At 39.4% G+C, this 22,249-nt stretch overlaps 2 protein-coding genes across 4 annotated transcripts; one reads left to right on the forward strand and one right to left on the reverse strand.

The window, feature by feature from the left end:
* Positions 1–538: 538 nt before the first annotated feature.
* Positions 539–16,348, reverse strand: SDHA (succinate dehydrogenase complex flavoprotein subunit A). The gene is made up of 15 exons (XM_026099850.2): positions 16,200–16,348; positions 13,366–13,452; positions 12,864–13,025; positions 12,331–12,474; positions 12,016–12,180; positions 10,675–10,823; positions 9,229–9,353; positions 7,767–7,935; positions 6,994–7,189; positions 6,013–6,184; positions 4,700–4,818; positions 4,209–4,320; positions 2,974–3,104; positions 2,454–2,567; positions 539–1,563 (listed from the first exon to the last, which is right to left on the reverse strand). Exons 1-15 carry the CDS (start codon positions 16,263–16,265, stop codon positions 1,477–1,479), a joined length of 1,998 nt encoding a protein of 665 aa, XP_025955635.1. The 5' UTR covers positions 16,266–16,348; the 3' UTR covers positions 539–1,476.
* Positions 16,349–16,365: 17 nt separating this feature from the next.
* Positions 16,366–21,199, forward strand: CCDC127 (coiled-coil domain containing 127). 3 transcript variants are annotated; one of them, XM_026099853.2, is made up of 3 exons: positions 16,366–16,614; positions 17,190–17,318; positions 18,030–21,199. In XM_026099853.2, the coding sequence occupies exons 1-3, from the start codon at positions 16,389–16,391 to the stop codon at positions 18,701–18,703; spliced, it is 1,029 nt and encodes a 342-aa protein (XP_025955638.2). In that variant the 5' UTR covers positions 16,366–16,388; the 3' UTR covers positions 18,704–21,199. The 3 variants fall into 3 exon arrangements, with proteins under 3 accessions (XP_025955638.2, XP_025955637.1, XP_025955636.1); XM_026099852.2 differs by having other exon boundaries at positions 16,442–16,568; positions 18,030–21,027; XM_026099851.2 differs by lacking the exon at positions 16,366–16,614 and adding an exon at positions 16,733–17,087.
* The last annotated feature ends 1,050 nt before the right edge of the window (positions 21,200–22,249 follow it).

Here is a 22,249-nt window from a genome sequence, read left to right on the forward strand (position 1 = left end):
GCTTCAGTTTCTCCTCAGGGGCAGATACGGGCTGCAGGGAGTAAAATTCAGATTTTCATTGCAATTTTGGCAGCATTAGTCCTTCAGAGGGCTGCTTCCGCTTACTGTGGATGCGGGGAGTCTGCTACACCACGCTTCCAAGGCTCACAGGGCAGCTGCTAAGCACCACAGCAGTTTCTTAAGAACAGCTGTTTCCAGAACATGAAAAGACAGTATCATATTTTGCTTTACAATAACCAGAGGAGATTGAAACATTATTTCTTCTCAAGTTAAAAACAGCCAGAAACAAACTAGGGCGCTGTTCCTACAATATTGCAAAATCAGGATAGTGTTTCAACATGTTCCTCTCCTCTCCTACCCAAGCAAGGGCACCAATTCTAGACACTTTTGCTTATGAATTTTCCCCTAGGGTCCAGTTTGAACTCTTGGCTGTAAGATAGAGAAACCATAAAAGTAAGCAAGATATCATGTATTCAATTTTTCCAACAGCAACCAGGAAATAAAATATTCAGCAATTGAGAAAAAACACAAACATATGTCAAGAAAAAAGAAACACTTCATTCAGTTCGGATCTGGGTAACCACACTTCAATCGTGACCGCAAACTTGGAGTTATTCACAGGAAGACTGCTGGAGACTACTGTACTTGCATAAAAGTGTTTGTGCCTTACATATTGCATCATTCTATCAGAGCACAGAAATTTCAAGTCTTGGTAAGCTTTAACATTTAGATGAGTTGTCTTCTGCAATTCTGATTCTTGATTCCTGGGAGAAAAGGCAGGCTAGGAAATATAGAATACGCATAGAATATACCACAGAGATATCTTCAACAGTTCCAGAGATACTGGAGATAGCTGATGAGATTATATTTTACTTATGCTATATTAACTATATTAACGATATATAACTTCCACCTGTTTCAACTGAAGTAAAATTGTCTCATTTCCTTCAATAGTGAAATAGAATGACAACTTTTACAATTTTAACTTTAGAAAAAAAAAACCCCAAAGTTACATTTTCTATTATTCTTCTCTTTTAAGCATTATGAAATTGCCACTTGTAAGTAACATGAATCTCCCTATCATAAAATTCAGCATCTCAAGCATGTGTACAACTATTGCAATGCATTTGTTTTTAAAGCAAGGAAACAACTATACATTCAAAATAAATGCATTATGGTTATACACATAACTGCACAGTCAAAGATAAATACTGGGACAAGACTTCTAATCACTTTATTTAGACACGTTTTGTGTTTTCCCTTTCAGTTTTGGCAGATGGGTGAAAGAGCATAAGATGTTCTGCATTCCATTTTCATAGCTTTACAGTAAGCCACAGCACAGCCACAGAAGTTGGAGAAATCTCTAGACAGCCTTTTTCATTAATTGTTAATGATAACAGCATTTTGATTTGCTTGTGCTATGCTTATGTACACTAAACCCTCTTTGGGAGAGGATTGCAAGTTGATTGCAAGTTACTAGTATGAGCGAATAGCAGGTGGAACAGTTGAGCAATCTTCTTCATTCAAAGTTCTGTCAATTACAGGTCGGTATTTCAAGGTAACCTTTAAAAAAAGAAGAAAAAAAAAAGACAACTTTAAGACAAACAAACCTCTTCTATCCCAAACCAGACACCCTAGATAATACAAATGACTGGATAATATGAATAACTGAATGACTTGGTTGGTGTTAAACTGTTTTACAGTATTGGTTTCCTTCCATAGAAAAAGAACATTTAGTAACCTACATGAAACATTTGAAGACAATTCTCAGCACCACCAAGTGAACTTATCAAAACTAAAAACCTGACCAAAAATGGTAGCAGAAAACTGCTACCTTAAAAAGGCCTTTTGGACAAAAGTAAATTTTTGGCTAAGACTTCTATTTCCTAGTTGTTTTATCTGAGAAAGTCTTGGAGATTTTGAAACACAATGGATTAATTAGGAGGCAGGTAAACCAGTTTCATTCTGTCTCTCCAGTGCCTCAGCAGTTATTCAGGAGCTGGAGTGTTCTCGCTTGTCCTCAAACTAGAGTCAAGGAAGCTGGAAGTGGGGGGCAAAGAGGACTAAGAGAAGGGATATACAAGTCAATACGTGAAGTTTTTTTTTTTTAAATATGGTCAAATTTCAATTCTATTTACTTTTAGATAAAAACCTTATGCTGAACATCAACACAGGTTTTACCAGCATCAGGAAAAAAAACCTTTGTAACTAGCCTGATGCAAGGTGAAGAACAATTCTGGCTCAGATCACAAAGCTACTTCTCAAAGTTCAACAGTAACTTCTCCCAGTTATGCCTACTGTACCAGACTGAATGTTTAATTCTTTAAGTATATATATCAGGTACCTCAGACAATGCCAGTCATTTCCCAGTATTATCATGATACTGAGAGCTGTCTATTAGAACAGCTGTCTGTTGACAGGGAGAAGGCCCTCAAGCATCAGAGTCAACATACCTTCCCAGTCTTGATGTCCACATATGAAAGGGTGTGCTTTCTCCAGTGTTCTTCAAATGGCTTCTTCTGTTGGCCTTGGAGTGGCTTGGAATAATCAAACTCATCTATCCGTACCTAAGAAGATCAGGTTAGTGTAGATCAGAAGTTGCATCTGAAATTCACCTCATAACCATATAGTTAACTGCCCTCCAATTGCCACTATAATACATTGTGTCTCCTAATAGCCAGCAAACTTTATCTTAACACCACCTATGTCAAAATTCAAGGTCCTTGTAAAGCTTCAGTATTTAAAATAGTGTTGTTTGCATAGAGTATTCCATATATATACACATATACACACACATATGTATTAAACAAAACAGATTAAACAGAGCAAATGAGACCACAAACAAATGCCACATGAATTCTAACTCAAAATACTGAGGACTGTACTTTGAAGAAATTAAGACTTAAATAATCCATCCAAGGACACAGTAAAAACAAAATCAATCTCATGTCCAGTCACAGAAAACATTTATACCTTATAGTCCTCTCTGGCATGAGCACCCCGGGACTCTTTACGAGCCTCAGCACCATAAACAGTTTGTAGAGCACAAAGCATCAGGTTTTGCAGTTCTAGGGTCTCCACCAAGTCAGTGTTCCACACAATACCTAGTAAAGATATTAAAATACTATAAAGGTGTTCTACAAACAAGTTTTTCCTCAGTTTACTTCTAACCTATTGTAGATACTTAGGATGAAGCTAGCGAGTGCTGTACACAGCGTGGTCATAGTACTGCAACACTGAATTACCCACTATTGCTTGTAAGGCTCAATACTGAATCTCAGTACTCAATGCTGACAACCTTAATGTGTCATACAAAAATTCAGCAACACTGAAAGGTTCCATGTGTGTATTGTTGTAACACCATAGATTCTTGCATGCTTGTTATCAAGCCTCCAATTCAGTCCCCATATCTCATTTCAGATCACAAGATCTGGCTATAAGGTAACTTCTTAGGCAGACGCCTAGCAGGCCCAAACAACAAGGCTTCCCCTTCTCCTCCCTCTCAAAAAAATAACTAGTTTTCCTTCAGTTAACTATCTCCAAGATGGACCCAAATTCACTTACATGAATATATCTTCATTTTCTACATTCTAAACTATCACAACACTCCTTTTCTTGATGCTTGGTGAGAGCTGTCCAAGAAAGCCTGTTCTACTTTCACCATTAGGATACATGTCTAATAGCGGTAGTTGGAGAGAAACACACAGCTTGAGGGGAGCAAACGTACATCATCAGATGCACTTAACAAACCAAGTCCTCCTAACATACACTGCAAGACATGGCAATAACTGTACACATAGCTATTTTCTTAGATGAAAAATGAGAACTGAGTGTTTGGCCTAAGAATAAAGTGTCAACTTTTCATTGACTTACTAAGAATATTGTAAATATCTTCTGAAAAGGCCAGTATGTGAATCACTGCATCTCATGCTCTGTGAGACAGTAATATCTTCTGTAATTAAATCTGACTTCAGTGTCAGCTTCTTTGAAAAAATGTGCAACTAGAACGTATTCAATATGATAAGGTACTTTCCTGATTACCATATTTAGCTTTAAGTCTCTACAACATATTTCTGAGAAATCGAAATGGTCAAGATCTTCAGCCAAAGTTAAAAAAAAACAAAAAACCAAAAAAACACAACCCCCTTCCCCTCCCACTTCTCTCACGGAATACTCTAACCAAGATGTGTTCTTTAACATCAAATTACCTCTGTCAAATGTCTTTAGATGAGCCAAATCATGATAAATTTGACTAAGTTTCTCACAACCTTCCTGCAGTACAGAGCCAGTACGAAATACAGCAGCGTGGCTTTGCATTGTCTGCAAGACAGTAAAAAAGAAATGGCATAGTTTCATCTGCTGTACATGCATAAAGTCCCAAGTGACCTCATTAGTTCCAGCAGAGCTTTATATAAAGCTACTGTGACTTCAGACATGCCTGCAGAGTGAAGAAAAAGCACTCCCCAGAGGAAACCACACCATGGTACACAATGAAGTAAACTACCCAAGAGGAATAAGCATGAAGGGAAGAAGAAACTAACAAAACTGAGACAATGCTTTTGTTGTGCACAGACACTGTTCACACACTCCTTTTTACTTTACCAAAGCAAATCCTGCACAGCATATTTAACAGTGCCCAAACCACCTCCTGTGCTTTCAGCTTCTCCCACTGCACACTTGAGGACTTCACCAATCTTACCTTCTGCATGTTAAGTCTCACTTCTGAGGTTCTTATGGTTCCACTGGCAAATCTTAATTTGTCAAGATTAGCAACTGACTCTTCACCAGCATTTGGTTTAATGGAGGGAACTGGCTCTCCTATTAAGAAAATTTCAGTAAGTTTAGTAGATGATTGTTTTCAGTTTCTGGCAGTTTTGTAAAGTAATAATTACTAAAAATCAAAGCAGACTAAAAACACAGTCTATCACTGCTTGAGATGCAGGTTAATTGTAATTTTCCTGAACTTCCACCCATAGTATCCATACACTTTTAAAAGTAGAGTTCTCAGTGGAACATATGGATCACTTTCTTGCCTGTGATATTTGGGAGGGAATTTACAGGTCCAGCTAAATTCTGCTGTTAATTCCTTAAAAAGGAACACTTGAAGCAAATTCTCCTAAAAAGTGGAATAAGCCTCACTGCTTGTGGAAGGTGGTAAGGACCACCTTCTCCTTCACTTTCCTTGTCTCCTCACCTCCAAACTGCCCACCTCCTCTTGGATCCGCTAAGGGACAAGGGCCTTCCCACAACTTCAGTCTCAGAGGAACCACACAAAGACTGATCCAAATAAACATTTGTACGAAGCCAGAGCCAATAAGCACTGCTAGACCTAAACCGATTCCATGAAGAACCACCACTATCAACTCTGTGCAGCGTCAGAATGAATAAACTGCTTTATTAATTTGGACATCAAGTTATGAGGAAACAGATGGACTTCAGTTGTTTTGACAGTTTAACTGCACTTTTACTGTTATCTTTGAACTTAGTAACTGCTGCAGAACCCAGTTATTTTAAAATAACATGCAATAGTGATAATCCACACAGCGGATGAGATGTTACAATTGTTAGTATCCATTTCTTGCATAACTTGCATATGTGGTCCACATTGTGAATCAACAAGGTGGCAGCAAATCCTACTATATGAAAGAAACCAAGTGCAAGACAGACTACACCTTGATTTAGAAGATGCAGTAGAGAATGCAGAAGAGTTAGTCTTTTTGTTCAGTTTCACTAGCTGGTTGAAAAATCAACTGCATTTGTTGATAGCATTGACTGAATTACAGCTTTAGCAGGCTTGGTTCACAAAACAGGTATCAATGGCAAGCATTTGCACAGTCAAGAACATGGCAAGAAGTATATAAGCAGAGAGTTTTTGCATTTTCTAATAAATAGTCTATTAGCCATCTGAATTTGAAACAGGTATCATACTACATTAACAGCTCTTTGTTGGGCAGAAATCAAACCATAAAGGTAAATGTCTCTCTAAAAGCTGAGCTAAATGGTGAGACTTACCAGGCTTGCACGTTTCTGCAATAGTAAGGGCACAAGCACGACCAAAGACCACCAAATCCAAAAGTGAGTTTGCTCCAAGTCGATTTGCACCATGGACAGATGCACAGGCTGCTTCCCCACAAGCGTATAAGCCAGGTACCACTTTATCCTCCCCATTCACATGTGTAATCACCTATCATTTTGGACAGTCAATTAATATTCATTTTTTAAACAGTTTATAACAATGCAAGACTCCTTATTTTTGAATAAGGAGTTTCATGCTCTGTAAGCATGAAACTACAGCAATCTAAAGTTTTCTGACTCTAAATCTATACATATCTTAGTTCAAAAGAGTAAGTAGCAGTGCTATGCAAATACAGATGGAAGTAAAACCCAGTATTTCTTTGGTCATACCTATGAAACAGAACCATACACTTCACCACGACATTTTTGCTGTAGAAGCCAGAAAAGCACAGGAAGTGAATCTGTCCTGCAGATTTCCAAGGCAAAATTTTACAATAAAACAAACACACCCATCAAATACAATGCACTGAGCCAGAAAATTCTGCTGACACCATGAAATTGACCTCTAAGTAGTATGAACTGAATTTTAGTACAGAGATTACATAATTACATTAGGTGCAGAGCATTAACACGTATACCCCGAGTTACAGATTGCAGCAGAATCCTAGTTTTATCCCTAGATAAGACTTGGATTCAACTACATATTATCCTCAACTGGGTAATCAGAGAATTGTTGCCAGATATGACAGTAATGCTTCCTTTTAGATATTCCTTGGAATTCCATCTCTAGATTTTCTGAAACATGGTTCTTGGTTTACTTACAAAAACAAACCAGATAATGATATCATACTTGAAACCTACTAAGTCATGTAGTTCAGTATTCTTACAGTTACAAAACACTGTTACTGCTTGGATACTAGAAAATCATTTCCTATTACTAGATGATACAAGTTACTAAGAATGATCTGTATTACTTACTTGTCCTTTGTAGTTAGTAGGAATACCTCCCATATTGTAATGCACAGTAGGAAGAACAGGAATGGGCTCTTTCGTGACATCAACTCCGGCAAATATCATAGCTGTTTCTGAAATTCCTGGAAGACGGGTTGCTAGCTGCTGAGGTGGTAAATGGTGCAACTGCAAATACACGTGGTCTTTATCAGGACCACAACCCCTAGCAAAAACAAACCAACAAACAACATATAACAAGAACTCTGCAAAAGCCAGTAATTATCTTAAGCCTATTTAGTTTTGATAACCTTAGCGAAAATTAAAAATTAAGATTCTTCTCTGATAAAAATGTGTATTTAGCCTATTTGAAAAGACTGTTGAACCTAGCAGTGCTTTTCCTCCTTCCAGCTTTCTTTTGACAAAGAAATTTTCTTTTCTTTCTGCATTGTATTTAACATTTTAAAGCAGTACATATTCAGAGAGATGTAAAACACAGTTCATCAAGAGAACAGAACAAATGGTTTCCAATGTTTTTTACTAAGAACTGATATGTTAAACTTATTTGAGCAACTGTCCCTAGACTCACTGAACTCAAACAAGACACTCCTAATATCTTATGTTCCTTTTTAGTATGATTAAAAAATAACAAGCAACATTTTCACTCCAAACACAGTCTTCATGTAACATTTAAAGCTCACATCCCCAGATTACCAGGAGCTTATCAAATGAATTACTGTACTACATACAGTCTAGTATGATTAAATGTTCATTCTGCTGCTTCCTTGAAATATTTAACTGACCTTCCTTCACGGATTTCTATTGTCATAGAACGGGACACTACATCCCTGGAAGCCAGATCCTTAGCAACAGGTGCATATCTCTCCATAAATCTTTCACCTTGACTGTTAATTAGAATACCTCCCTCTCCTCGGCAACCTTCTGTTATGAGGCAACCAGCTCCATAAATACCTGCAAAGAAAAAAAACCCATAAAGTGAAATACTCACAAGACAGCTTCATGACCAAGAAGTCCAGGACTGAACAAACAAAATCTACTTAAAATAATCCAAACTAATAATCATACCTACTAGTAATTGTCCCACAAGGCTGCTTAGAAACAACTTTTATTATTCCTTTCAAACATTTTTCTTGGATGGTAAGCAAATTGATTAGGAACACCTATAATGTCCAAAATATTGCAATCTGGAGATATCTGCACCTGCCAATACATAGGGAGAACATTTACAGGGATCTTTTAGACCTTGGGCAATTACATTTTTCCAGTATTTGAAGCAAATCAGAAACTGATCATCTCAAGTTCAGTTTGCTCATCTTTGTTCCCGCCTCTCCTGTACTGGAGGCAGTGCAGAACAGCTTCAAATTGCATGGTAAGTGAAAGCTAACTCAGTAAGTCTTCTTTTCCCCTAGAGAAGTAAGGCCTACTTGTTCGTCTTCAGCTCTGGTCATTACAGGAAGCAAAAAAGCTGATCAATTCATGCACTTCATAATTATTTTAAAAGCTATGGAATTATCAGACAAGCAGTGAAATTTCTTTGACTAGAATGAACCTTAGATCTTTTTAAAATATAACAACCATAATGCTGTAAAATTAAGTGAAGAATTCAAAAACCTCATACTTCTAACAAGCTAAAACTGAGCTTTTATTTAGCTACAGTCAAAAGAAATAGATCTCCTTCACTTTTTAGTCTGTAACTTTTATGGCCCACACTTTCGATACTGATCTTCTGCTATAAAATCGTGGTCCTAAATATGTAACTTTACTTCAACTACCCCTCTTCCACAAAACATTCTAGTATGTAAATCCCTAACATTTACATCTATCCCATTGCTTCTGTCTCTAATATCAAACCATTTAATATTTTAAAGACATGAAGAAAAACACACTTTTAAGAGGTGAAGTGGTTTCACCTGGAAATTCATAAAACTTGTTAGTATTTTAAAGGCAGTTCCTCAAAATATTTAACACTGGCATCCACATTAGAAGGCCTAAAGTCTTTCTCATATTATAGCATTCTTACTCTCAGCTTTATATTTACAGCAGTCTGAACACTCATTACAAGCAACTAATGGACAGTTAAGAGCTACAGGAAGTGCAAACTGACTTCAGTATGTTTTTAAAGCAAATAAACAAAACTCCCCTTTCGACTCTTCTTATTAAAAATAATGTTTAAGTATTATTTCAACCCTGCAGAGGTATAAACATTTGTATACTTAGGATTGCTTTTGTAATTGTACTCTGTACCTGTAGGATGAAACTGTACAAACTCTAAGTCCTGGCAAGGAAGACCAGCTCGTGTGACCATTGCAGTGCCATCACCCGTACTAGTATGAGCAGACGTACAACTGAAATAAGTGCGGCCATACCCGCTACAAAACAGAGAGGTTGAAGCAGTTTTAAGTCAAGGAAGAGTCATTAGAAGAGTCATTAGAATACACCACTCATCTATGCTGTTTGCATAACTGGAGCTAGAGCAGAGGGTTAATAAGCAAGATAGTTTGCCATCTCCTGTACTAAGTTTAACCAAAGAAAACAAAAATTGATAGTCTCCTGTTACGGTCAACCATATCTGAAAAATGACTGGTGCCAGAAGGCCCAAGAGAAAGAGTAACAATTCTGAAGCAAGGTAACTCAGTGCACAGTATGCCCAACAACAAAAACCAAGTTTGTGCACTGGAAGTCTTTTCTCTGGAAAAAAGGATTGCTTCAGAAAGTTAAGTTCTGTCAATCCACTACCATTAGTCTCAGCTGGAACTACTATTACTAATTTTAGCAAAAATAGTATACAACAACAATTTATATCTTTGATATGGTCCTGATTTTATATGCTCAGATTTGACAAGTTAGCGGTCTAAAATAGGTACTAAAAGTGAATTCTTACACCTAAAACAAACATGCTTGTTTCCAATGTTATTGACCATTGCCAATATTCCCAATTTCAAGACAATCTCTGAGAAGAGATATCACCTTACATATTGTAGTACTAAGTATGAAAAAATTAGCCTTGATTTTAATAAAGCCAGATCATGTAGGCAACCAGCAAACACAGTATTTTTGCTATGCAAGATACAAATCCATCATACTCAAACAGACAGGAGACAACAACAAGCATCGCAAGTCTAATATGTATAGTATTCTAATACAAGTATAGAAATTTCGGCAACCAGATTAACGTAAAGCTAAACTAATCTCCTGATAATTCCATTCTGTACTGACAGCACTTACAATTCTGTTATCTTGACATCACAAATGCTCAAGAACTTTGAAAAAAGCTTGTTTCCTAAAGGAAACAGAATCCTACAGCTACATACACCTGTGTTGTTAGCATTGCAACAATATCTGCTTTAAACAGCTAGTTTTAAAAACCTGAGACCATTTAGATGGCACACACACTGCTCTTACACATTTCAGCTTTGTGCCATTGCTCTAGAATTTAAAGCTAAACCTCATACTGAATTTATACTTGGTCAAAACATTAATAGGTGCTCTCTTTCAGACAAAATGATTAAATTCACAATTATATGCTTTTCATCCAAGAAGAAAACAGATGTTATAGATGATATGTTGACTTAAAAAACATACATTATATGTTCATCTCCACACTGGAGCTTCAAATTCATCTACAAACACCGAGCCCTCAAACTAGTAGCAATCTCAAATTTCTGCCCTTTATCATAAACATCCCATTACCCGGTGGCAATGACAGTGTTCTTTGCTCTAAAACGATGTATAGAACCATCTTCTATGCAAAGGGCAATAACGCCACGACATTCTCCATTTTCCATAAGTAAATCCAAGGCAAAATACTCAACAAAGTAGCTGGTATCATACCGCAGAGACTGAAAAAAAAAAAAGTAATTAGCAAGAAAAATCTGGAAACTTAAGTAAGCTCTCTTCAAAACTGTCAATGCATATAGGCTATATTAGGATAAAGACAAAAGAAACAAACATACAACCTCCCCGACCCCCGCCCCAGCAACTCTCAGGGAAGCCTTTTTCCTTTTAAAACTATATTAAAAAAAAAAAAAAATCACTAATGAATCTATTCTAGCTCAACCACTCAATTCTGAAAAGCCATAGCTAGCCAACAAGACTTGTTCTTTCAATCTACATTTGGCAATACTTTAGTCAGCTGCAGAGCTCAGTACACATACAAGCATATATCACTAAATCTCTCTGAGACACAGAATACATCTCCTCAAGCCTAGTACATCAACAGAAGCAGCAAGCAAAGTCAGACAGATTCTTTCATGCCCTCAAGGATCAGACTAGCGTATGGCAGCACTGAGCATTTGTATTGCAGTAGAATGTATGGTTTTAACCACAAGAAGAGCAAATAGCTAGCTACTAGGTAAATAAAACCATTAGCAGTTCTGTACTCAGTTTAAGGCTTCAAGTAGCTTACCGCCATTTTTAAAAGAACTAAATCTTTCCTCTGTTACGGCATGCAGCATTGATAGGACCAGATATGAGAATTCTAGTCATTTACTTGCCAAAAAGCAAGCTCAGAAATGCATAGTAACCTTTTATGCATTTAAAGGCACTACACACATTTCACCTGCTCCTTGTTTGAAGATGACTAAACAAAAATGCTGCCTTGTACCTTATGTCAAAGTTCCCCAGTGCCCATGAGTCAGCTTTTCTGAAAAAGGGGTTTTTTTGAAGAGTTTAGATAAATTCTGTCTTTGACTAGTTAACAGATGCAAAAGTAGCAACAAGGAAAAATTACTCCAAACCACAAAGTTGACTGTATACTGCTCAAACATTGCCTCCGAAAGAGCAAGTATAAGCAGGATCCTTCAGTGTATTTTGTTTATACTCCTGACCAAAAACAGGCATCTGCCAGGCTACATCCTTTCACAGTGCCTCAGGAGGAAAGAAAATCCAGAATTTGCATCAGTGATTCACCCAGATTCCCCACCAATACTGTATGTGCAAACAGCTACAAGTATTTGATTTTTCAAATGCTAGAAGAAATCATTAATTGAAAATACAAAAACCCAGATTCAGTTTTACTTCACAGCTTCTTACCCTGCCATACAACGTATGTAACAGTGAGTGCCCTGTTCTGTCCGCAACACAGCAGCATCTGTGAGCCTGTCCTCCTTTTCCGAACTGGAGACTCTGTCCACCAAATGCACGCTGATAGATTTTTCCTTCTTCTGTTCTACTGAATGGCATCCCATAATTTTCCAGCTGTTGAACACAGATACAAGCATTAGATACAGATGTGCATAATAAGCCAGCAATTTGACTCTTTTTTACTGTTCCTAGGAAGGAGATTTCCATGGAAGCTGGTCTGTGCTATAATTACCTGAAGTGGAAATCAATTTCAGCGAGTCTCACCTCTATCACCGCAGCAGGGGCTTGCTCAGTCATGTAGTGTATGGCATCCTGGTCCCCCAGCCAATCAGACCCCTTCACTGTGTCATAGAAATGCCACCTCCAGTTATCGTCCTCCATATTTCCTAGGGCAGCATTGATCCCTCCCTGAAAATATATATTCCTAGAACTGTATTACTGAAGTACAGTTTCAGCAGTTTTTCTTCCTGTTTCTGTTAAAATCACATACTGTATACATAACATAAACAGTAAAGTCAGACTTAACATGGTTGTGAAAAAACCCATGCAATCTGTTAGTTTCACAACAGCTCTTATCTTATTCTGACGCGTAACACAAAGATTACATTCCATACATGGAATGCAGTGAAACAAAACTGAATAGAAACTAGACATATATTGCCTTCCAAAATAGTTTCAACTAAACGTGTAACATTCAGGAAAGAAGTATGGCCTTGAAGCATTATATTCATGTGCATATCCAGACAGGCCTTCTGAAAGCAGGTATTTTTTAACATTTGTTCTGCCTAATTTCTCACCTGTGCAGCAACAGTATGAGATCTGGTAGGAAATAGTTTTGTAACACATGCTGTATTAAATCCAGCCTCTGACAAACCAAATGCAGCCCGCAGACCTGCTCCTCCTGCACCCACAACAACTGCATCAAATTCATGGTCCACTACTGGATATTGTGTAGAAATCTGGAAAACGAAGGAAAAAGACGACAGTTTGTTCATATCAAAAATATGTCAAGCTGAGCCAACTTTTAAAGCTCTGCATACACACAAGCAATATACATTTAACATTCTTAACAGATGTAGCATTCATTAAAAGAATATATTAGATACTGTCTGCAGGGGGGAAATTCATCACTGGAAAAGCAATTCATTTTAGGAATTCAATCTCACTACCTACTTGAATACAACACTCCACTGAACCCAAGCATCTCACACAATAGCCCTATGATTTCCTTCCAGGCCTCATAAACGTCACGTGTATTATCTAGTCTGTTACTTAAGGTATAGAAAAGCACAAACATACCGAATCAGAAACCTTGGTGGAAGCACTTTTCTTTCCATTGACTGTGAAGTGAAAGTTGCGTGCAAAAGTCTGGCATGCGGCTGGCCACTGTGGAAAGAAATTAAGATGACCATTGTAGAACAAGTGTTTCCACGAGCAAGACTTTCAGCATTCTCAATTACCCTGTGTTTATAACATCTATTTACCACTGATTCCACATGCTTAAGAATACTGTATCAACAACATTTTAGAGCTATATGCAGTGAAGTTCTGGCTTTCCTATCATCATAATCAGAAGGAAAAATATTTAAAGTTTTGACTAAACGAAAGAACAACTTGCAAGTAACAAGTTGTCATGGACTTTATCATATTTTCTTCACCTCATTAACACTAACTAGTCCTATTTGACCTATTTGAGCCTTGTATGGACAAAATGTATGGCTGCACCTAATGCTCTGGTATTATCATGTTTTTTCTTATGCAAACAAAGATATGGACAGCTTTATGAGAATCACAGGAATTACTGGAAGACATCTTATTTGACTCAAACAATCCATAGGATTTTAATGATTTCAGGTGTCTGAAAGAACCAGAGGTATTCTCGTTGTTTTCATTCTGTATTTATTAGCGGCCTATTTAAAACCATTTATGCATATTTTAATGAAGCACAGTGGCACAGTTTTCCCCTTCTGTAACATTCTCACTGCTCCCCCAAACACTAAACCACTAAAAGCACTAAACCACTCAAACTCACATCCAGTCTTTGCTTTGATAGGTTAAAACCACAATTTTAGGCCCCCTAGGGTAAGTCACCAATTTTCCCAATCCTAGTGTTCCTTCTTCAGACTGTTCAGAAAATATATCTTACTGAGCATATATGATTAGAACAGTAACACAAAAAAAGTCATGCCAGTGCCTTGCACAGGGGCACCAGCACTTTTCTGTTTGAAATACCTCTCCAACACATTCTAGGACTGCATTTGCTTTTTCCAACAGTTGTCATAAGAATGGTTTAATCACCCTATAACATGGTCAACAAGCAGGTCTTCTCACCCTATCACTTCCAAAAATTCATCTCTTTTCCCCCTACCATGAAATGAACCATACTGAACTTTACTCAGTTAAGTTTTATTATTTCTCTTACTAGTTTCTTAAAATCATCTTTTTGTTCAACAGTGAATCTAAAGTGTCATCATATTCATTAACACACTCCTACCTTTTAGAGACAAGGTAACTAGGTGAGATTATTTAATAAGATCAATCTTAACAGCTGTCACCGAGAAATTCTTGTAGTAACATCTTCGACTTTTTATCTCCCCTTCCCCTCCTCTCCCCCCCCCCCCCCGCTATGTTATTACACTTTGGACAATTCCATACCCATCTTAATCCCCATATTTATGCTTATCTACACTAATATTTCAGATGCAGAATCAGATCAAGTGGTTCACTGATCAGACAAAATAGAAGTACCAAGCAAACTGAAGTACCAGATGTAATTTATCTGCAAAACACCTCTCCCAACAATAACAGATCCCAAACTGGAATGGGGTGCTCTCTATACAGCAGAAATGCTTTCAAAACCTTGAGTTGCAGTTGGAGTTAGACTAGCAGAACTGTAGTTTACCTGGCCAGCTACACTGCCCACTTAAAGTTGAGCTACTGCGTATTCACTAGCGTATACTATTCCTATTTGTTTCCAGAAGGTTGTTCCAACAACTACTCTGCAGCTCTTATATTGCTGTTCACCTTTTTACTGTATTAATTTATTGCCATTGGTGAACAACAGATTTGGTTATTTATAAGTCAATTTAAAGAAAGTCTTTATTGACAGTACTTGACAAAATTTTGTACATGCTTAGTATTGCTTAATGCTAGTGCAAATGACTTTGGAAAAGCAAAACAAACACACAGCTATAACCTGTGTTACTCCCTAAAGTACAAAAAGAAACGGACCCATTTTTTCCCCCTCACAGACTGAATGTCCAGCTACAATCTCCAGTCAGAATTCTGCTACAAGTGCCTTATAAATAACCAGCTTTTAAAAAATTATTATTTTCCTGAAGTTGCTACATCACTTTTCTGTAGAACTATTTGTAAACAGTCATGAAATATACCTTTGCATCAGAGAACTCTGGAAATGTACTAGCAAAAAAAAAAAAATTTAGCAGATGCTTTTCCTTTTCAGCTTCTGCAAAACAGATTTTTCAAAACTGTTATTCCCATTCACATTTTTTTGTTGTTAAATATGTTAGAATTTCTGTTGTCACTGAATTTTGTTCAGAAATATTATGAAGAGAAGTTCATAAAGCAGAAAAAGATGTTGTACTAAATGTGAAAATATTGATCACACGAATCCCAATTTGTTACTAAGAACACTACGTGCCTTGGCAAATCAAAGGTCCTTCCTCGTGTATATTGCTATTTGCTCTAATACTTGTATTTAGAATACAGCGAATGAGTTCATAATGTTTCATTTTTTTCCCTCCCCCTAAACAACTGGCTTCACGGACGGCACTGCCCCCCGCCAGGCACTCGGGCTCGCCCACGGGCTGCCGCGGCGCGGGGCGCGGGGCCCGGGGCTGCCCCAAGGTCACGGGGGGGACACGGGCCACTGACACCCCGGGGGCGCGCAGAGGTGGGCGAGGCAGGACGGCGGATCACGCCCCCCCCCCCCCCCCCGCAGCGGCGCAAGGGGAGGGGCAGGAGATTCTCGTAGCCCGCGGGCCCGGCCTGCGCCGTCTCCCCCCTACCCCTCCGAAAGCAGCTCTCCGCCCCAGCCGGCGGCCTTCGCCTTCTCTTCCCCCCTCCCCGTGACGCCCGCAGAAGGGCAGGCCGGGTTGGACACCCGCACTCACCGCCCGCGCCGCCAGCCGCAGCCAACGCTTCACAAAGCTTCGCGAAGCCGCTACTGTCGCCGCCATTTCGCACGGACCCAGAGGAGCTGACAGGGCGCATGCGCGAGGCGCCCGCTAGCGGAGCCGTTGCCCGCAGGGCTCGGCAGGAGAGACCAATGGTGTGTAGTGGTGGGGGGAGTCAAAGGTTGCATGCGTGCGGGATTTCCCCTACAAGGTTGCCCTCGTCGTCCTCCCCTGCGACGAGCTCCAGGGTGGCCAGGCGAACGGGCCCACTTAGCGCTCGAGCGCGTCGCTTTGTCCTTTCCCCCTCCGCTTTCCCCCTCTTTCCGTCGGTTAATGGGTCAGCCCGAGAAGAAGCGGGGCCGGCAGGTGAGTGGCCACGACAGCGGTCCGCCGCGGCTCCGCGCTTGGGCTGGTACGTAACTGCCCCTGCTTTGGCCGCTGCCCGCCGCCCCCACGCGCGGCGCGAGGGGCCCCGACCCCCGCCCGCCGCGGGGGCCGGGCTGGGCCTGGCCGGGCTGGCGGCGGGGGCGGGGCGTGACCCGCTGCGCCGAGGGGCCTGAAGGACTTTGAGGCGGCGGCTGGCGGCGCCGCGGGTGGCAGGAGCGCCCGGCCTCGTACCCGGCTCGGAGAGCGAGCGGAAAGTAACGCCAGCGAGCGCTGAGATCTGCGGGGTCCGAGCGCCTGGAGCCGACCAGCGAGCCACGGCATGGCCGTGGTTGTGTGTGCTACCTGGGAGGCTCCTGCCGGGCAAAAGCGCATTACGTTAAAGTTTCCGAGTAATGGGCTGTATTCCCCGTGTTTGGGACAGTTTGTGTCAGGGTTTTGTTACCATCTCTCTTTTAACTGGTTTGATGCAGAGTCTGAGTCAGAAATGCTTGTCCAAAGGTCAGCACTGGTTCAGATAAAATAATAGTTATGGGAGCGGCCTTTGTTCCTGCGTACAGCACTAACATGGTGTTTCCCTCCCTTCTTTGCTATGAATCTAAGGTGTCTTCATGAATAATTTAAATGATCCTCCCAACTGGAACATCCAGCCAAATCGAAGAGAGCCCGGGGATGAAGGCAGCAGGTGGAATTACGCTTTGCTGGTCCCCATGCTGGGATTGGCAGCCTTTCGTAAGTAGTACATAATGCTCTTTGCTGGAGGTGGAGTGTGTTGCTGTGCACAAGCACGTAACCTGCAGGCTGAAGTGAAATCTCTGAAACGATACAATGATTAAGTAATACTTTATCTAGGGATTTTCTCTGGTGTGCCTGTGGTCTCCAGGATGTGTCATGTGCTTTGGAATGTTCCAGTAAATGCTGTTAAATTTATAGCCCTAAGGCAATGACAATTTTTCACACATGGAATTGAATCCGTATTTTAATAAGCTCCACTTTACACAGCCCTCTGACAGAAGAGGATACAAGTGATATGCTAAGAGATCCAAAAGGTAACAACCTGAATAGCTGCTGACATATATCTATTTATTGGACCTGGAAAGTTCTTAGCATAGTTTCTGCATTAGGAACCTCGAGTTTATATTCCCCAGTAATTCTTATCTTCCTTCTTTAATCCAAGAAGTATGTATATTAGCAGTACAAGACTAGTGGAGATTTCACTTCAAAGGAAACATGATCATCTAGTTTGCCTTCCTGTGGAACGTGGACCCACAGAAGTTCACTTTGTGGGCCATGTAAACAGAAGGGAATGCCACTTTTTGTTGGGCGAGGACCAAGAAGGAAAGTTTTTCCTGCAGAATAACTTCTCTTTTGAGACATAATTAATCATGCCATCAATGTTATCTGTGTTTTACTTACATGTGGAGTCTCATTTGTATGTAATAGGTTGGATCTGGACCAGAGAATGTCAGAAAGAAATAGAAAGAGAAAAAAAAGAATATTATAAAAAACAGTCATCTTTACAAAGAGACCTGGAAGCCAAATACCGGGATATAATTACAGAAAATCGTCGCACAGTTGCTCACTTGGAGCTGGAGCTGGAAAAGGAACGCAACAGAACCCTGAGCTACCGTGAAGCACTGGTGTCTCAGAGTCGCAAACTAGTAGAAGAAAGAAGAATCCTAGAACAGGAACAGGAGAAGTTAGAGCGAGAAAAACAAGTTCTCTTGCACAGAGGAGCCGCAGGTAACTTGTACCAAAGTTATCTGGCAAAGGAAGAAGAGTGGCAAAAAAGAGCCAATATTCTACTAAAAGAATTCGAAGATGGACTTAAAGAAAGACAGGAAATCTACTGCAGTCTTGTAGTGCCAAGAAACCAGAGACTAGAAATAGAGAAAAATCTGCTAGTTAAAGCAGCAACTGATCCTGTTGCTGTGGCTCTACAAATGGAGAGTGGCTTGAAAGATATTTTCAAACATGATAACTACTGTGGCAATCTGCTGAACAGAAACAAAAGTCAAAATGGAAGACTTATGTGGCTGTATCTCAGATATTGGGAACTAGCTATTGAAGTACAGAAGTTCCAGAGGGTAGAAAAGGCCATGTTTGGAAAACGATAGGTAGGGGGAGTAATGATCCACCATGAGTAATATGGACTATCACAATTGTAGTCTGAATCTGTTAAATTCTCCTACTGTGTTTTGGCTTCCCCTCCTCATTGCATTTGAATTTACATGTGCAGTGTGAGTGCCCTTCCTTTCACTGTCTAACTGCATGCTCCAGTGAGCTGTGCACTTTGCTCTAAAACTCTGTGAGTGTGTTTGTATTGCAGAGTGCAGTGTAGTGTGCAGATATGCAAGCTTCTGTAGGTACCAGAAGCAGGAAAATGGAATCTCAGTTAGACTAATTTACCTGCTTGCTGGTAATCCTCCTCCAATGGAGAAGTGAGTTGTCTCCCTCAAGTCAAATAGCCCGTAGTGCTCCTTGTCTCTGATTTCTTGCATGGTGTTTCATCACAATTTTTTTTATTTTATCTTTTAGCAAGGCTGATTTTGAGGCAGATGCTTGGGAGAGAACATGATCAAGCAAAGTTCCTTGTCACACAAATCCTATGTGTGCATGCGTGTATATATATATATATAAACATACATATATGTATGTTATACACACATGTATGTTTGTTTGCATGTGTGTATATATTTGTATAATACATACATTTCTATGTATTAATATTCCAAGGGGGAAAGGGTATGATTGTGTTTCAGATCAGTCTTGCATTGTCTTCCAGGTTTAATATACAAATAGGACTTTCTGTGGGGAATATCCAAAAGATGCTAATCAAAATAATGCATAAAGAAACAGTGTGATCAAAATCTTGCTGGAGCTAGGGAGGCATGTCTGAGTTCTAAATGGAAAGTGTATGAACTCTAGGTTATGTTCCTATCGTACCATATAAATGTTAAGAATACATATGTTTTCCTCTCAGTCAAGGTTTTAGTTATTACTGAAATGCGTGCCTCCAGCATAGGCTTCACCATGCTGCTGTCTCTGTGTCCCAGTGCATTGGGTGGTACATGTTTAGCTTCCAAGAGCCTCTGAAGATTCCAGTCAGTGCATCTGGCACCATATCTGGTATAGGCCCTGTTTGTTGCTTGCATATAGAAACATAAATGCAATGCAGCCACACGTAGCCGCCTCCTCCCCGCCAGCTGTCTCAGTTCTCCCAGAACTGAAGTGCACTTTTCCACAGCATTTAAATTTTGAACTTACAGTCACCCCTTCAGGTACACACGACTGGGAAAGCCTACAGATTGTAAGCTACAAGCTTTGCAAAGGTTTAAGTAAGAGGACTTTTAACTTTATTGAGCACAATAAAATGAACAGATATAGACAGAACATTAAAAATACCACAGTGTGTTTCTGTGCTTGAAATCCCTTAAAACTTTGGCTCCTTGGAGAGTAGGAACCACCTTCAGTTTCAAATGTGCCGTGTATTTTGGAGTGTTATTTCTTCCTCCTTTGTAATCCAGCCTTACTCTCAAAGCAGCAGTGTGTACCCTTTTGTTTATAACCTTCTCTGTTACTTGACATTGATCAGTGTTGATAGGTTGTCAGTTCTCTAGCAGTTCTTTAGTTATTCGGGACTAGGCTTGAAATAAGTTCGCTCTGGTCTATCAGCTGTTGCTTGGCCCAGAAGCAATCCAGCAAAGTGGATGCCCATCCAAGCTCAACAGAGAACTCTGGCAGATGTGGAGTTTTCTCTTATTATCTCCTCTTGGTTTCATTGCAGCCTGGGCACAGGAGACAACAGATACATCAGCCATATAAATTGTGTATGCAACATAATGTAGTTACTCAGCAAAAATGTCCCATGGGAAAAAAATTCTTAAACTGTATGTGTTTCTCAAATAATCATTTCTTCAGGTGTGATTTTGCTCACCTTAGTGGTGATAACTACACTGCTGTATTGATCTGTCAGCCTTTTATGGACTGATATTTCTTAAAAATAAAGTTGTAAACAGACAGACATTACACACACACACACACACACACACACACACACACACAAAAACCCAACCTATCACAAGCACTGAAAAGGCCAAACGTTTTCTGGATGCCATATGTATGCAGGTTGGGAGATGACAACGAGCAATTGAAATACTACTCTTGCGCGACCAAGACTTGACTTGAGCCAAGCTGCTGTAGCTGACCACATGCCCTGATTGCTTAGTACAACAAATTAAACAACTTTCCTTGTGTGTAATTCCTTCAGTGTGTGGAAACTGGCCATGCAGCTATGGAGGGTTTGATGTGTAGATACAGGCAGTTACAGCAAACCAGCTGACATACAGTAGCCAGTATATCTATGCCAGTGTATTCAAGACTCATGCCTTGACTTTGTACGTATTCATTAGTTATTGATATTAAAGGGTCAAGCATTTTATGCTTTCTGAGTTTTTTCATAGTTTGTCACTGACATCAATTCAAAATATTTAAAGAAAACGTAATCAAGAGAGTAAAATACTTTCTTCAATATAAATATGTACATTGAAGCATCATGCTTGATTGTGTATGATTGGATGCAATGTAATAAAGAAGTGAAAGTGAATTTCAAACATTTAGAAGTGTCAACTATTTGTACAGCTAGGATTGTTCATGGACACCTTGCAAATCAGGATATTAAGACAGAAGAGTAATTTGAGGAGGATTTTTGAAAGCAGGTTTAGAAGTGCCACTCCTATTAGTTTCTATTGAAGTTCATATTTCTTAGTGTTAAGCATTTTTGAAATATTCCCCCTCTATAGGTTAAGTTATATTGAAAGTTATATTGTGAGCTTTATCTTGCTCACTAGCTATTGATCTAGATTAGTGATTTGTTTGAAAATGCCCATATATATGTAGAATGTAAGAATTTGTCTTCAGAATATTTAATGAGTGTCTTTTGGTTACAAGATGTCACTCACTTATCAAATAATAATTAAAAACTTTAAATCTTTCTGCACTGTATTGTAAATTGGATGAGAGGAATTAAATTTGTTTATTTTATGCCAGCTTTCTAAGCAAATTGCATAGTTTTAAAGTCTAAATTGGCACTTAAAAAGTTTTGGTTGGAGTGCTGAGCAGGGAATATGTTGGAAAGTTTTTACAAAAAAAAAAAAAAAAAAAAGAACAGGGTCACTAAAGTGAGATAAATGCACCAGCATTAACTAAAGATGAATGATTAAAGATGACTGTCCCACTGAAACACTGGGGTTTTTACTTCCATCTATTTGTTAGATAGGGTATCTAACAGAATTCTTCCAGAACCCCTCAACTGTCTTATACTGTACTTCAGCCACTTTTTGTTTCCTTCTGTGGATTTTCTCATCTTCCTGCTCTCTCTAAAGCATTCCAATCCTATTATTCTAAGACAGTGTTCAGAGACCTTGGGGATTCCCATTTCTGTTAGTAATAGACCAATTATCTTGTATTTGACACAATGCTTCATATTGCACCCATGCCTCATCCTCACAGGAGGATGCCTTCTTTGTGAAATACTAGAAATTAAAGGAGGAGTACTTGTTATCAAATTGAGAATAAAAATTAGGTTTGTTAATGTGTAACTTAGGGTTATAATTCCCACACTGTTCAAGTGTTTGAGTTTTGGGTTTCTTTTTAATGCATAT

This window comes from Dromaius novaehollandiae, chromosome 2 (genome assembly GCF_036370855.1).
Source record: "Dromaius novaehollandiae isolate bDroNov1 chromosome 2, bDroNov1.hap1, whole genome shotgun sequence".
Taxonomy (NCBI): Eukaryota; Metazoa; Chordata; class Aves; order Casuariiformes; family Dromaiidae; genus Dromaius; species Dromaius novaehollandiae.

Bases quoted from the DNA above. Each gene is read 5' to 3' on its own strand.
- CCDC127 (XM_026099853.2), top strand. From the start codon at position 16,389: ATGCGTGCGGGATTTCCCCTACAAGGTTGCCCTCGTCGTCCTCCCCTG. The intron at 16,615-17,189 runs GTACGTAACTGC...TATGAATCTAAG, and splicing joins GCGGCTCCGCGCTTGGGCTG to GTGTCTTCATGAATAATTTA. The intron at 17,319-18,029 runs GTAAGTAGTACA...TGTATGTAATAG, and splicing joins GCTGGGATTGGCAGCCTTTC to GTTGGATCTGGACCAGAGAA.
- SDHA (XM_026099850.2), bottom strand. From the start codon at position 16,265: ATGGCGGCGACAGTAGCGGCTTCGCGAAGCTTTGTGAAGCGTTGGCTG. The intron at 9,354-10,674 runs GTAATGGGATGT...TCTGTTTTGTAG, and splicing joins AACACTGTCATTGCCACCGG to CGGGTATGGCCGCACTTATT. The intron at 7,936-9,228 runs GTACAGAGTACA...TTTTCTTTGCAG, and splicing joins TGTACAGTTTCATCCTACAG to GTATTTATGGAGCTGGTTGC.